At 41.6% G+C, this 13,677-nt stretch overlaps 1 protein-coding gene across 1 annotated transcript in view; it reads left to right on the top strand.

The window, feature by feature from the left end:
- Nucleotides 1-1,577, top strand: part of HIP1 (huntingtin interacting protein 1) — a 199,677-nt gene extending 198,100 nt beyond the window's left edge. Inside the window, 1 exon segment of the mRNA XM_053706297.1 lies at nt 362-1,577. Within this exon segment, the coding sequence (XP_053562272.1) occupies nt 362-372 (11 nt within the window). The 3' untranslated portion in view covers nt 373-1,577.
- Nucleotides 1,578-13,677: the final 12,100 nt, after the last annotated feature.

The following is a 13,677-nucleotide window of genomic DNA, read 5'->3' as shown; positions in this document are numbered from 1 at the left end:
AGAAGTATGCATGCAGTCATGCTATCTTAGATTGCCCATTACAAAAGAAGTTCAAATAAGTCAATTACTGTTTGTCTTATATTCCCAATATCTAGTCTCTGCATTTGAATGGAAAACATTTTTGTTTAATTATTTATAGATGTTTTTCATTATAGAGCTGTACGCCAGATCTGCTTATCCAATTCCCCTTTCATTGCCATTTATCCTTTAGAAGTCATGGTCATTTATGGCAGATTCATTATTTGAAGCTATTTGCATAGAAACCAAAATAATAAGAAAAAAAAATGTAAACGTAAATGTATTTAGTACCTCTCTTTGGAAATGTTACCCTAATTACATTTTATTTTTGCCTTTTCTACAGCCAATGAATAAGCTTAATCACAGCTTTCCTTACTATACTGAATGCACACATAACGGCAGAACTCAGACTTGGAAAGCACATGTCTATGACATTCAACAGAACCTTCTCTAACACAGCCAGGGCAGGCTGGCACCAAGTGATCCCAACAGACCACAGAGACGGAGAGAGATAACTTTACTGGCACACCCAGTGGACATGAGCAGGAAGCCAATGTCACAGCTAAACGTAATACTGTCTGTCATGCTTGTCGTCTCTCACCTTCAATGCACTTGGAAGAGGAAAAACAATTCTTTCTTGACATATAGTTTAGTTTAGTGTTTAACACCACAAAGAAGAGGACAAAGCAGCGAGATGATAAGGAATGGAATAATACAGCCTCAGCATCTGAGTATAAATGACTTTTCTTTACTTGGCGCCTTAAGATCACAACATAATTAACAGTATTTAAGATATATGAGAAAATACGTGAGGAGACTGCACAAATCAACCTCTATGGGGGGTTCAATAGCAATATTAATATAACAAAATGCATTTGTATTAAATGAACTTACAGAGGCACAATAATTTGCCTAATAGGTTATTGGTGAATGAGGCTCAAACACCAGGGGCATCTGTTTGTATTAAAGACATATAAAGAGATTTGGAGGATTTATGTGTAAATATAGGACACTGTTTTGCTGTGGTTTCTCCCATTTCAAACTACCTTCTACCCATACCATTATGATGGTGCTGCACATAAAAACATAGATGCGGAAATTAACTGAGTGGCTCAGGGTTTGTAACACAACCAAGTAATTCTGACATTATACTGTATGAGCAGCAATGTTTCTTCTATGGCTTCCAGAAGGTGTGGTCAACAATCTCCATATAAAGTGTCATTATGAAATAATACTTATAAGTATGGCTATTGTTCTATAAGTAGAAGAACAATATAGAAACCTTATAGCTGGAAAAGATGCTAAGATTTTCAGTATAATTCCTTAGCAAATCCACTTTAAAAATCCTGATGGTTGTATAGAGTCCTACCCAGTTATCAATGAAAGCAGATATCACCATGTGTTAGTTAGGCAAAGAAATCTGAGCACACTGTGAACTTGGCAACAGTCACATCATGTGGGCAATAAAACCCAGGGGGAGATGGTACCACGGGTATGCGTGGCACAGCTAGATGTCACTATTGTATTCACATCAATAAACCCATATTTCCATTTTCTTACATTGGACTTTTTTCTGTTTCTGATCATTTTTTTTTCTAACTAATTCACTTCTTGTGTGTTTGAAGCATATAATTGAAGTATATTAATACTTTTCCAGTCAGGGTGGTTGTGAGTTTCTGATAGTAAAAAGTAAACCTGCAACATGTAAATTGTATCAGTCTAATAAGTTGCACACAAAATCAGAGCACTTGAATCAGAAGTGTTTGCTGTTTAGTAATTCAGCGAAGTAGAAATGTGCTGATGTGTTGCAAATGGTTGGCTTATGATCGTTTTCCTACTCTCTTATTCTGTATGTGTCCCCCAGTTCTAAAAACACAGCAGCCCAATGACTACCAAAGCCCCCAGGCACTTCAACAGTTTAAAAAATAGCTGCCACTACTGGTAAATATACCGTCATATTCTTTATTAAAGGAACGTGAAACCCAAAAGTTTTCTTTCATGATTTAGGTAGAACATACAATTTTAAACAACTTTCCAATAATTATCAAATTTGCTTCATTCTCTTGGTATCATTTGTTGAAGGAGCAGCAATGCACTACTGGTTGCTGACTGAACACATTGGGTGAGTCAATAACAATTGTATATATATATGCTGTCACCAATCAGCAGCTAAAACCTAGGATCTTTGCTGCTCCTGAGCTTGCCTAGATAAACCTTTAGGCAAAGGATAACAAGAGAAGGAAAACATTTAAATAATAGAAGTAAATGGGAAAGTTGTTTAAAATTGTATGTTCTTTCTAAATCATGAATGTCTAATTTTGACTTTACTGTCCTATAAGCATTAATATAAAAGCAGAAATGCTGATGAAATGTGATATTCTGACACATTTCATACTTCCCTATAAATGAAGCACATGCGTCATTAAATATGATGTAAAGGCCAGCCAAAATTCTAGGAAAAAAGATAACAAGGAGTAGTACAATTTAATATTGGGCATATAACATTGCAACCACAAGGGGCACACCTGGATGATGCACTCACATTAGTTTATAAAAAAAAATGTCTATGCGGATACAAAAGCCTTTATCCAAACTGCTTGGGGCCAAAAATGGTTTGGATTTCAGATTATTTGTATATTTGCATTTGTAAAGTGAGACAGCTTGGAAAGGGGATTGGACTGAGTGTCAACAGCAATATCAATATAGGATAAGGTGTAATTTATACATGCAACCTACAGGTATATTTATATCATTTTTAATATATTTATATACACAGTACCAACAGAAAGTTAGTACAGTAATCACAAAGCTAATAGTGGTTGTGTTAAATAAATATAGACTAGCATTGCTATTATAGAACACAACAAATAAATGAAAGATACAGGCAGAAAAATGGCATTTTTAAATAATTTTATTAAAAAAATATTAATGAAAAAGTCTGGATTTCAGAATAATTCTGGATGTGGGGATTTGTACCTTTATATAACTTCACTCTCTAGCTCCTGGAAAATGTGCATCTGTGTTCAGAGGTTATCAAGTGTTTCACCAAACAGGTAACATGCAACTGGCAGCAGAGATTATCATGGATGAAAAATAACCTCAAGGGAGTTCTCATTCTCAACAGGATTGTTTTTATGGCCTCAGTTCCTGATGATTAAAATCTCACAGACATGGTGAGAGACCACGCAGCCTCTATGGGTTTGAGCATTATATTGCAATGTGTGTGTCTCTCCTTTACATCCATAACCCGACATAGCTAGATTAACAACTCTCAAGCTAAAATTATATAAAACAACTCTCAAACCATTCTAGAAATCTGAGGGACCTCACAATACTGATGAAGCTGCTTAGATATTCTCCAGAAACCAGAGAGTGGATAGACAATAATCCGCCAGTCATCGCTAAATGCCAACAGCACATGCTGTAGGCTTTTAACATTGCACAAGCAGTTCTGGTGAACTGCTTGTGCAATGCTGCCCACTAGCAGGAGGTGTCAATCAACCCGATCATACACGATCGGGCGGATTGATGTCCGCAGCCTCAGAGGAGGCGTATGAGTTAAGAGTCAGCGGTCATAAGACCGCTGCTTCTTAACTTCTGTTTCTGGCGAGTGCAGAAACAGGGCATTATGGGCCATTCGATCCTTGTTAAATCGGCCCCATAGCATGAACTCTGTTTGCACATGTGACGTTAAAGGGACAGTCTAGTCAAACTTTCATGATTAACATAGGGCATGCAATTTAAACAACGTTCCAGTTTATTTTTTATCATTAAATGTGCTTTGTTTTCTTTGTTGAAAGCTAAACCTAGGTAGACTCATATGCTAATTTCTAAGGCCTTGAAGACCGCTTCTTATTTCAATGCATTTTGACAGTTTTAGCAGCTAGACAGTGCTAGTTCATGTGTAACAAATAGATAACATTGTGCTCTCTCCAGTGGAGTTATTTATGAGTCAGCACTGATTGGCTAAAATGCAAGTCTGTCAAAAAAATGAGATAAGGGGGCAGTATGCAGAGGCTTAGATACAAAGTAATCACAGAGGTAAAAAGTATATTAATATAACTGTTGGTTATTCAAAACTGGGGTAGGGATTATGTATCTTTTTAAACAATAAACATTGTAGAGTAGACTGTCCCTTTAAGGAAAGAGTGGGGCAGCCTGCCCTCTTCTCTTAAAGGGACAGTTTAATCAAAATTAAACTTTCATGATTCAGATAGGGCACGCAATTTTAAACAACTTTCCAATTTACTTTTATAATTAAATTTGCTTTCTTCTCTTGGTGGTATTTTTGAAAAGCTAAACATAGGTAGGCTCAAACTGATTTCTAAATGGTTGAAAACCATCTCTTTTGAAAGTTTTCACAGTTAAATAGTGCTAGTTCATGTATGTCATATAGATAACATTGTGCTCACTCCCGTGGAGTTATTTAGGAGTCTGCACTGATTGGCTTATCTGCATGTCTGTCAAAAGCACTGAGATAAGGGGGTAGTCTGCAGATGCTTAGATACAAGGTAAACACAGAGGTAACAAATATATTAAAATAACTCCATTGGTTATGCAAAATGGATAATAAACAATAAAAATTCTGGTGTAGACTGTCCTTTTAACTTAAAGTGGTTTAGCACTGATTCAGCTTAGTTACTTAGTAATAATTTATTTAAAAGGTATTTAAACAGACATATATCATTTTCTAATTTCCATCTAATAGCTAAATATACAAATATATTTATATAGGCACAATAATATTCACAAATAAAAAGAGAGAAGTGCTGGGAATGAACAATAGCATAATATCTTGTTCTATGCCAAGTTAGCACCCAAAAAGCAGCCTCTTTTTGCTCAACGTGTGCCTTTCACAGAGAATAACTTTCCTGAAGCATATCAGTCTGATCCTGACTTAACAGTACAGTCCAGCCCCGAAATACCAGGCAATCCTTCTCTGAACGAGAGAAACAGCAAAACCCCAGATGTACATTTCGGCCTATTAAGGGTCTTGTCAGTGAGGTGCAGCCATATCCCTCCAGGAACACAGAGCAACGGGTCCACGTCTGGATTCCCGCATAACACTTAGGGAGACTTCCCTAAGTGTCATAATTTGCATAAATAAAAAGCGAGAAGCGCTCAACCTGGGAATGAACAATAGCATAATAGCTTGTTCTATGGCTAGTTACCACCCAAGAAGCAGCCTCTTTCTGCTCAACATGTGCATTTCACAGAGAAGAACTTTCCTGAAGCATATCAGTCTGATCCTGACTTAACAGTACGTCCAGCCCCGAAATACCAGGCAATTCCTCTCTGAACGAGAAAAACAGCAAAACCCCAGACGTACGTTTCGGCCTATTGTGGGCCTCGTCAGTAAGGTACAGCCATATCCCTCTAATCCAGATGTGGACCCGTTGCTCAGTGTGCCTTATTATGACACTTAGGGACACTAAGTCTCCCTAACTGTGATGCGGGAATCCAGACGTGGACCCGTTGCTCAGTGTGCCTAGAGGGATATGGCTGCACCTCACTGACGAGGCCCACAACAGGCTGAAACGTACATCTGGGGTTTTGCTGTTTCTCTCGTTCAGAGAGAGATTGCCTGGTATTTCCGGGCTGGACTGTACTGTGGAGTCAGGATCAGACTGATATGCTTCAGGAAAGTTCTTCTCTGTGAAAGGCACATGTTGAGCAAAAAGAGGCTGCTTCTTGGGTGGTAACTAGCCATAGAAAAAGCTATTAGGCTATTGTTCGTTCCCAGGTTGAGCGCTTCTCTCTTTTTATTTATACAATAATATTCACATCTACACTACCTAATATGCGCATTCTGGGCATTCTGGGTTATGTATTTTCAGCGCAACTGCTGAAACCCACGTCGGCCGTAAATTCACCTCGCACATCGGGTGAATCACATAACAATAGCCACCATATGATATACTGGCGTAAGTTGGAAAAACTGGCGAGGTTCAAAAATGTGTGCAGCTACACATTTCTGCTGTTGCCAGTAACTTACGCCAGTATATTGCACATGTTGAAAATAAAGAATAGTTTTATTTAAATGTTGAATTCACACCAATGTTCTCTCTTTTTTTGAGCACTGAGCGCAACAAAAATGTATCTGTGCAAATTTTGGACAAGTGACCAATTAAATGTCTGCACTGCCTACTACACTTGAAAACATAATTACACACACAAACTCGCACAAAGATATTCACACACTCACTCTCCCTCCCACTCACATACACACTCTCCCTCCCACTCACATGCACACTCTCCCTTACATTCTCAAACACACACTCTCCCTTACCCACACACCGCCACTTTCCCTTACCCACACACACACAGCCACTCTCCCTCAAACACATCCACACAGCCACTCTCCCTCTCACACACACAGCCACTCTCCCTCACACACACAGCCACTCTCCCTCACACACACAGCCACTCTCCCCCACACACAGCCACTCTCCCCCACACACAGCCACTCTCCCTCACACACACACAAACCATCCACTCTCCCTCACACACACACACAGTCACTCTCCCTCACACACACACGCAGTCAATCTCCCTCACACACAGCTACTCTCCCTCACACACACACCTACACACAGCCACTTTCCCACACATACACACACACACAGCCACTCTCCCTCACACACACACACAGTCACTCTCCCACACACACAACCACTCACACACACACAGCCACTCTCCCTCACACATACAGCCACTCTCCCTCACACACACAGCCACTCTCCCTCACACACACACACACAGTCACTCTCCCTCACACACACACAGTCAATCTCCCTCACACACAGCCACTCTCCCTCATACACAGCCACTCTCCCTCACACACACACCTACACACAGTCACTTTCCCACACATACACACACACAGCACACACACAGCCACTCACACACACAGCCACTCACACACAGCCACTCACACAGCCACTCTCCCTCACACACACACACACACACACAGCCACTCTCACACACACACACACACACAAAGCCACTCTCCCTTACAAACAACATTTGGTTAGCAAACAATTTATCTACACTGCAGAATCTAAAGTGGTTGAGTTTTGTATAAAACAAGCTAAGCAACAGTTCATGGGAGTCACTTATGCAGAACTGATAAAGATACCAGGCTAAAAATAATTAAAAGGAAAACAAACATACATTTAAAAATTAAGGCCTCTAGTTATCAAGCCGTCTACTTACCTGCATTCGCCGGCCCAATACGCTCGCCTAAGCTCGCCTACCATTGCCGCCGCGGACCTGAATACATTTGCCAAAGTTATCAAGAAAGCTGTCAAGAAGTCGCGCACCAAGTACGGAGCGATGAGCAGCGGACTGTTGTTAACTAACAGTCATCGATCTCGCTGCTCATCGGCTTCTTCGCAGCTTTCTTGCTAGCCTGTCACTAAGCACCCACACTAAACTATACTGTTTTACCCCCTAAACCACCACTCCCGGAGCCCCCCGCACCTAAATAAAGTTATTAACCCCTAAACCGCCGCTCCTGGACCCCGCCGCCACCTACATTATATGTATTAACCCCTAAACCGCCGCTCCCGGAGCCCCCCGCACCTAAATAAAGTTATTACCCCCTAAACCGCCGCTCCTGGACCCCGCCGCAACTATAATAAATATATTAACCCCTAAACCGCCGCTCCCGGACCCCGCCGCCACCTACATTATACCTATTAACCCCTAATCTGCCGCCCCTATACCGCCGGCACCTATATTAAAGTTATTAACCCCTATCCTGCAGATACCGGACCCCGCCGCAACTAAATAAATTGTTTAACCCCTAAACCGCCACTCCCGGACCCCGCCGCAACTAAATGAAATGTTTAACCCCTAAACCGCCGCTCCCGGACCCCGCCGCAACTAAATGAAATGTTTAACCCATAAACCGCCGCTCCCGGACCCCGCCGCCACCTATAAAACTTATTAACCCCTAAACCTAAGTCTAACACTAACACTAACACCCCCCTAACTTAAAGATTATTTAAATAAATCTAAATACATATTACAATTATTAACTAAATTATTCCTATTTAAAACTAAATACTTACCTGTAAAATAAACCCTAAAATAGCTACAATATAACTAATAATTATATTGTAGCTATTTTAGGATTTATTTTTATTTTACAGGCAACTTTGTATTTATTTTAAATAGGTACAATAGCTATTAAATAGTTATTAACTATTTAATAGCTACCTAGTTAAAATAACTACAAAATTACCTGTAAAATAAATCCTAACCTAAGTTACAATTACACCTAACACTACACTATCAATAAATTAATTTAAAAAATTAACTACAATTACCTAAAATTAAATACAATTAAATTAATTAAACTATAGTACAAAAAACAAACAAACAAACACTAAATTACAGAAAATAAAAAAAAATTACAAGAACTTTAAACTAATTACACCTAATCTAAGCCCCCTAATAAAATAAAAAAGCCCCCCAAAATAATAAAATGCCCTACCCTATACTAAATTACAAAGTAATCAGTTCTTTTACCAGCCCTTAAAAGGGCTTTTTGCAGGGCATTGCCCCAGGCATTGCCCCAAAGTAATCAGCTCTTTTACCTGTAAAAAAAAATACAACCCCCCCAACATTACAACCCACCACCCACACACCCCTACTCTAAAACCCACCCAAACCCCCCTTAAAAAAACCTAACACTAACCCCTGAAAATCCCCCTACCTTGAGCCGTGTTCACCCAGCCGGGCCGAATTCTTCATCCAAGCGGGGCAGAAGAGGTCCTCCATCTGGCTGAAGTCTTCATCCAAGCGGCGTCTTCTATCCTCAATCATCCGGAGCGCAGCCATCTTCTTCCAATGACGTCCTAGCAACGAATGCCTGGTCCTTTAAATGACGTCATCCAAGATGGCGTCCCTCGAATTCCGATTGGCTGATAGGATTCTATCAGCCAATCGGAATTAAGGTAGGAAAAATCTGATTGGTTGATGCTATCAGCCAATCGGATTGAAGTTCAATCCAATTGGCAGATAGCATCAACCAATCGGATTTTTCCTACCTTAATTCCGATTGGCTGATAGAATCCTATCAGCCAATCATAATTCGAGGGACACCATCTTGGATGACGTCATTTAAAGGACCAGGCATTCGGTGTTAGGACGTCGTTGGAAGAAGATGGCTCCGCGTCGGCTGGTTGGAAGATGGCTCCGCTCCGGATGATTGAAGATAGAAGAAGCCGCTTGGATGAAGACTTCGGCCGGATGGAGGACCTCTTCTGCCCCGCTTAGATGAAGAATTCGGCCCGGCTGGATGAACACGGCTCAAGGTAGGGGGATTTTCAGGGGGTTAGTGTTAGGTTTTTTTAAGGGGGGTTTGGGTGGGTTTTAGAGTAGGGGTGTGTGGGTGGTGGGTTGTAATGTTGGGGGGGTTGTATTTTTTTTACAGGTAAAAGAGCTGATTACTTTGGGGCAATGCCCTGCAAAAAGCCCTTTTAAGGGCTGGTAAAAGAGCTGATTAATTTGTAATTTAGTATAGGGTAGGGCATTTTTTTTATTTTGGGTTTTTTTTTTATTTTATTAGGGGGCTTAGATTAGGTGTAATTAGTTTAAAGTTCTTGTAATTTTTTTTATTTTCTGTAATTTAGTGTTGTTTTTTTTTGTACTATAGTTTAGTTTATTTAATTGTATTTAATTTTAGGTATTTGTAGTTAATTTATTTAATTAATGTATTGATAGTGTAGTGTTAGGTGTATTTGTAACTTAGGTTAGGATTTATTTTACAGGTAATTTTGTAGTTATTTTAACTAGGTAGCTATTAAATAGTTAATAACTATTTAATAGCTATTGTACCTATTTAAAATAAATACAAAGTTGCCTGTAAAATAAAAATAAATCCTAAAATAGCTACAATGTAATTATTAGTTATATTGTAGCTATTTTAGGGTTTATTTTACAGGTAAGTATTTAGTTTTAAATAGGAATAATTTAGTTAATAATTGTAATATGTATTTAGATTTATTTAAATAATCTTTAAGTTAGGGGGGTGTTAGTGTTAGTGTTAGACTTAGGTTTTGGGGTTAATAAGTTTAATATAGGTGGCGGCGGTTTAGGGGTTAAACAATTTATTTAGTTGCGGCGGGGTCCGGGATCCGCAGGATAGGGGTTAATAACTTTAATATAGGTGGCGGCGGTATAGGGGTCGGCAGATTAGGGGCTAATAGGTATAACGTAGGTGGTGGCGGTTTAGGGGTTAATATATTTATTATAGTTGCGGCGGGGTCCGGGAGCGGCGGTTTAGGGGTTAATATATTTATTATAGTTGCGGCAGGGTCCAGGAGCGGCGGTTTAGGGGGTAATAACTTTATTTAGGTGGCGGCGGTGTAGGGGGGGGGCAGATTAGGGGTGTTTAGACTCGGGGTACATGTTAGGGTGTTAGGTGCAGACATCTCCCATAGAAATCAATGGGATATCGGGCAGCAGCGAACATGAGCTTTCGCTGCTGTCAGACTCCCATTGATTCCTATGGGATCCGCCGCCTCCAGGGCGGCGGATTGAAAACCAGGTACGCTGGGCCGGAATAGTGCCGAACGTACCTGCTAGTTATTTGATAACTAGTAAAAGTAGTCAGATTGTGCCGAACTTGTGTTCGGAACATCTGGAGTGACGTAAGAATCGATCTGTGTCAGACTGAGACAGGCGGATCGTAGCTTACGTCACTATATTCTACTATATTCTACTTTTTTTACACTATATTCTACTCTCTAGCCTTTGATAACTAAGGCGAATCAGCCTTGCCACAAATACGCTGCGGAATTCCAGCGTATTTGCGGTTGATGGCTTGATAACTAGAGGCCTTCGTATTGATTAAACAAAAAAAGGTAAACATTGTTTTACAACCAAAGCACGTAGGATAAAAGTTTTTTTTAAAATTTTAATAACTGCAAAAAAATAAGTAAAATAAAATCATATTTTTTTAATGACAAAAGTCTCCCATCATCATTACCATTATTTTTATTACTCGGTCTTCACACATATTATAATCTCCTCTCCTGTCACTTTCAAGCTCCAATCTCCTCAACCATCCCGCAGCTCCCTGTGCTAAACCCGCCTCTCCCTCTCAATGAGGTTTAGTTAGTGAGATCCCGGTGGTTGTGTTTGTGTATGCCGAGTCCGCCTCCACACTCACTCTCCCTCACACTCACATACACACTCTCCCTCACATTCTTAAACACAAACTCTACCTTACCCACACACAGCTACTCTCCCTTACCAACACACACAGCCACTCTCCCTCACACACACACACACAGCCACTCTCCCTCACACACACACAGCCACTCTCCCTCACACACACCCTCACAGCCACTCTCCCTCACACACAGCCACTCTCCCCCCACACACACAGCCACTCTCCCTCACACACACAGCCACTCTCCCTCACACACACACACACACAGTCACTCTCCCTCTCTCACACACACAGTCACTCTCCCTCACACACAGCCACTCTCCCTCACACACAGCCACTCTCCCTCACACACAGCCACTCTCCCTCAAACACAGCCAATCTCCCTCACACACACCCACTCTCCCTCATACACACACACACAAACAGCCACTTTCCCACACACACAAATAGCCACTCACACACATTGAAGAATTACTCTGTGTCACTATCAGACGCCATCGGTCGGGCTGGGCAGAAGCCTCACAGGGCGCTGCTCCCCGGGGGTGCTGGACAGCCCATCATGGAAGTCTGACTGATGGTGTCTGACAGTGACACAGAGTAGTTGTTCGGTGCACCTGAGGATGTCTTGTGAACCTGTCCTGCTCCCCTGTCGTGTGAGTGTCACTGGCCAAGCTCTGGAGGATAGGGAGGGGCAGAACGGGCATACACAAACACGACAGGGGATCTCAGTAGAGTAAATCTCACTGATAGGGAGAGGTAGGTTTCGCACAGGGAGCTGCGGGAGGTTGGAGGAAAAGGCCGTTTTAGAGTGTAGCCTGCTGCGGTCTGTTACTGATTACTTGTCAGCAGGCTCAATATTCTATAAGTTCTCTGCTCTGGCGATACTATCAAACATGACTCATCATGAGACATGTTTGATAGTATTGCCAGAGCAGAGAACTTATAGAATATTGAGCCAAATGATAAGTAATTACTAATCAGTACTGTAGTACAATGTGCCAGGCATACCCCAAACTTACTATGCAGAAGCTCCTTCCACCTCGGTTAGGATTCAACACAGATTACTCATGCACAACTACATGTGACTATGCTGCCGGTGCTTACTCAACTGCGCACTGAGACTTTTGGCGCGCTGAGGGCTCTAAGATGATCAACAACCCTTTTGATGCGCAGCAGTAAGTAAGAAGTGCGCAGGACAATAGAAATCAATGTGCGGCCGCACCCATTAGAGGGAACATTGATTCACACTTAAAAATCTAAACTGAAAGAAATGAATAAACTGACACGTCAATACGCCATTCAATCGCCCTATATAAACCCATGCGTAACTGCCATATTTTGCATGTGTTTGGATTGTTCTTTGAGCTACAACACACAGCCCAGGAGTGGAGGATTTAGAGAGTGAAGAGAGAGAGGAGCAAACACAAAAGTTAGGTTGAATTGGATTAAGGAGTATTTGTACCCTTGCACATATTTGTACATATTGCACAAATTGCATACATACATATACACATACACCACACTTTTATGTTCAAGCACATCACACATTTTTGTATTTTATTTTTATACAGTGTGATAGGCTGAGTGCTTGGTTGTGATTGTGTGTGACTGGACCTGCGTGGGAGTGACTGGGGAGTGTGTGTGGTGTGACAAGTGTTAGGATGACAGGAAGAAGTAGGGAGGAGTGGAGAGGAGTGGCAGGAAGAGCCAGAAGGAAAGATTGGAGGAGAGATGGCGGAGAGCCCCAGAGGAGAGGAACATGTAGGGGAGGGACAAAGGGCGCACATGGGGACAGAAGGGGGTCATAGGGGGAGGATATGCAGGAACACACCCTGCCAGGGACATCACAGGAAGGAAACCAAGTGGCCATGGATGAGGAGAGGATGAGGTGTCCACGTTGCCCTTTTCCAGGACATCATGGACAAATATGCTGACCTCTTCAGCCAGGAGAAGGGCAAAGGCAGTGCTAGGAGAAGGAAGATTGCATGTCAAGAGGTGGAGAATGCTGTGAACAGTGTGGTCCAGCAGAGGAGGACTGTTGAGGGGCTGAAGAAGAGGTTGAATGACTGCACAAGGCGGGTGAAGGACAAAATGGGGCAGGAAGCAGTCCACCAGAATGGAACATGCAGTGACCCAGCCACAAAAGTACAGTACAACACCTGGCAGGAGATGATCCTCAGGTCCCTGAGCACCACAGCAGTCAGTGGCCTTCCAGGGGTTCAAGACTCAGGGGTTGCAACCACTGCACATCATTCTGGTGAGTACCATCCCACACACCTGTTTTATATGTAATTGCAATACAACACCCTTCAATCTCACACATTCATGTACATGATGAGGAGCATGGGAGTTGGAGTACTACCAGAACTATATACAATTTGACTGGACATTACTGCTATATAACACAATACCATTCATGATGTGGTCTTAAATATTGCAATACTAACATGTCTCAGAGTAACACAGGCCCCAAG

This window comes from Bombina bombina, chromosome 3 (assembly GCF_027579735.1).
Source record: "Bombina bombina isolate aBomBom1 chromosome 3, aBomBom1.pri, whole genome shotgun sequence".
Lineage (NCBI taxonomy): Eukaryota > Metazoa > Chordata > Amphibia > Anura > Bombinatoridae > Bombina > Bombina bombina.
This window is presented reverse-complemented; position numbering and strand designations above follow the sequence as displayed.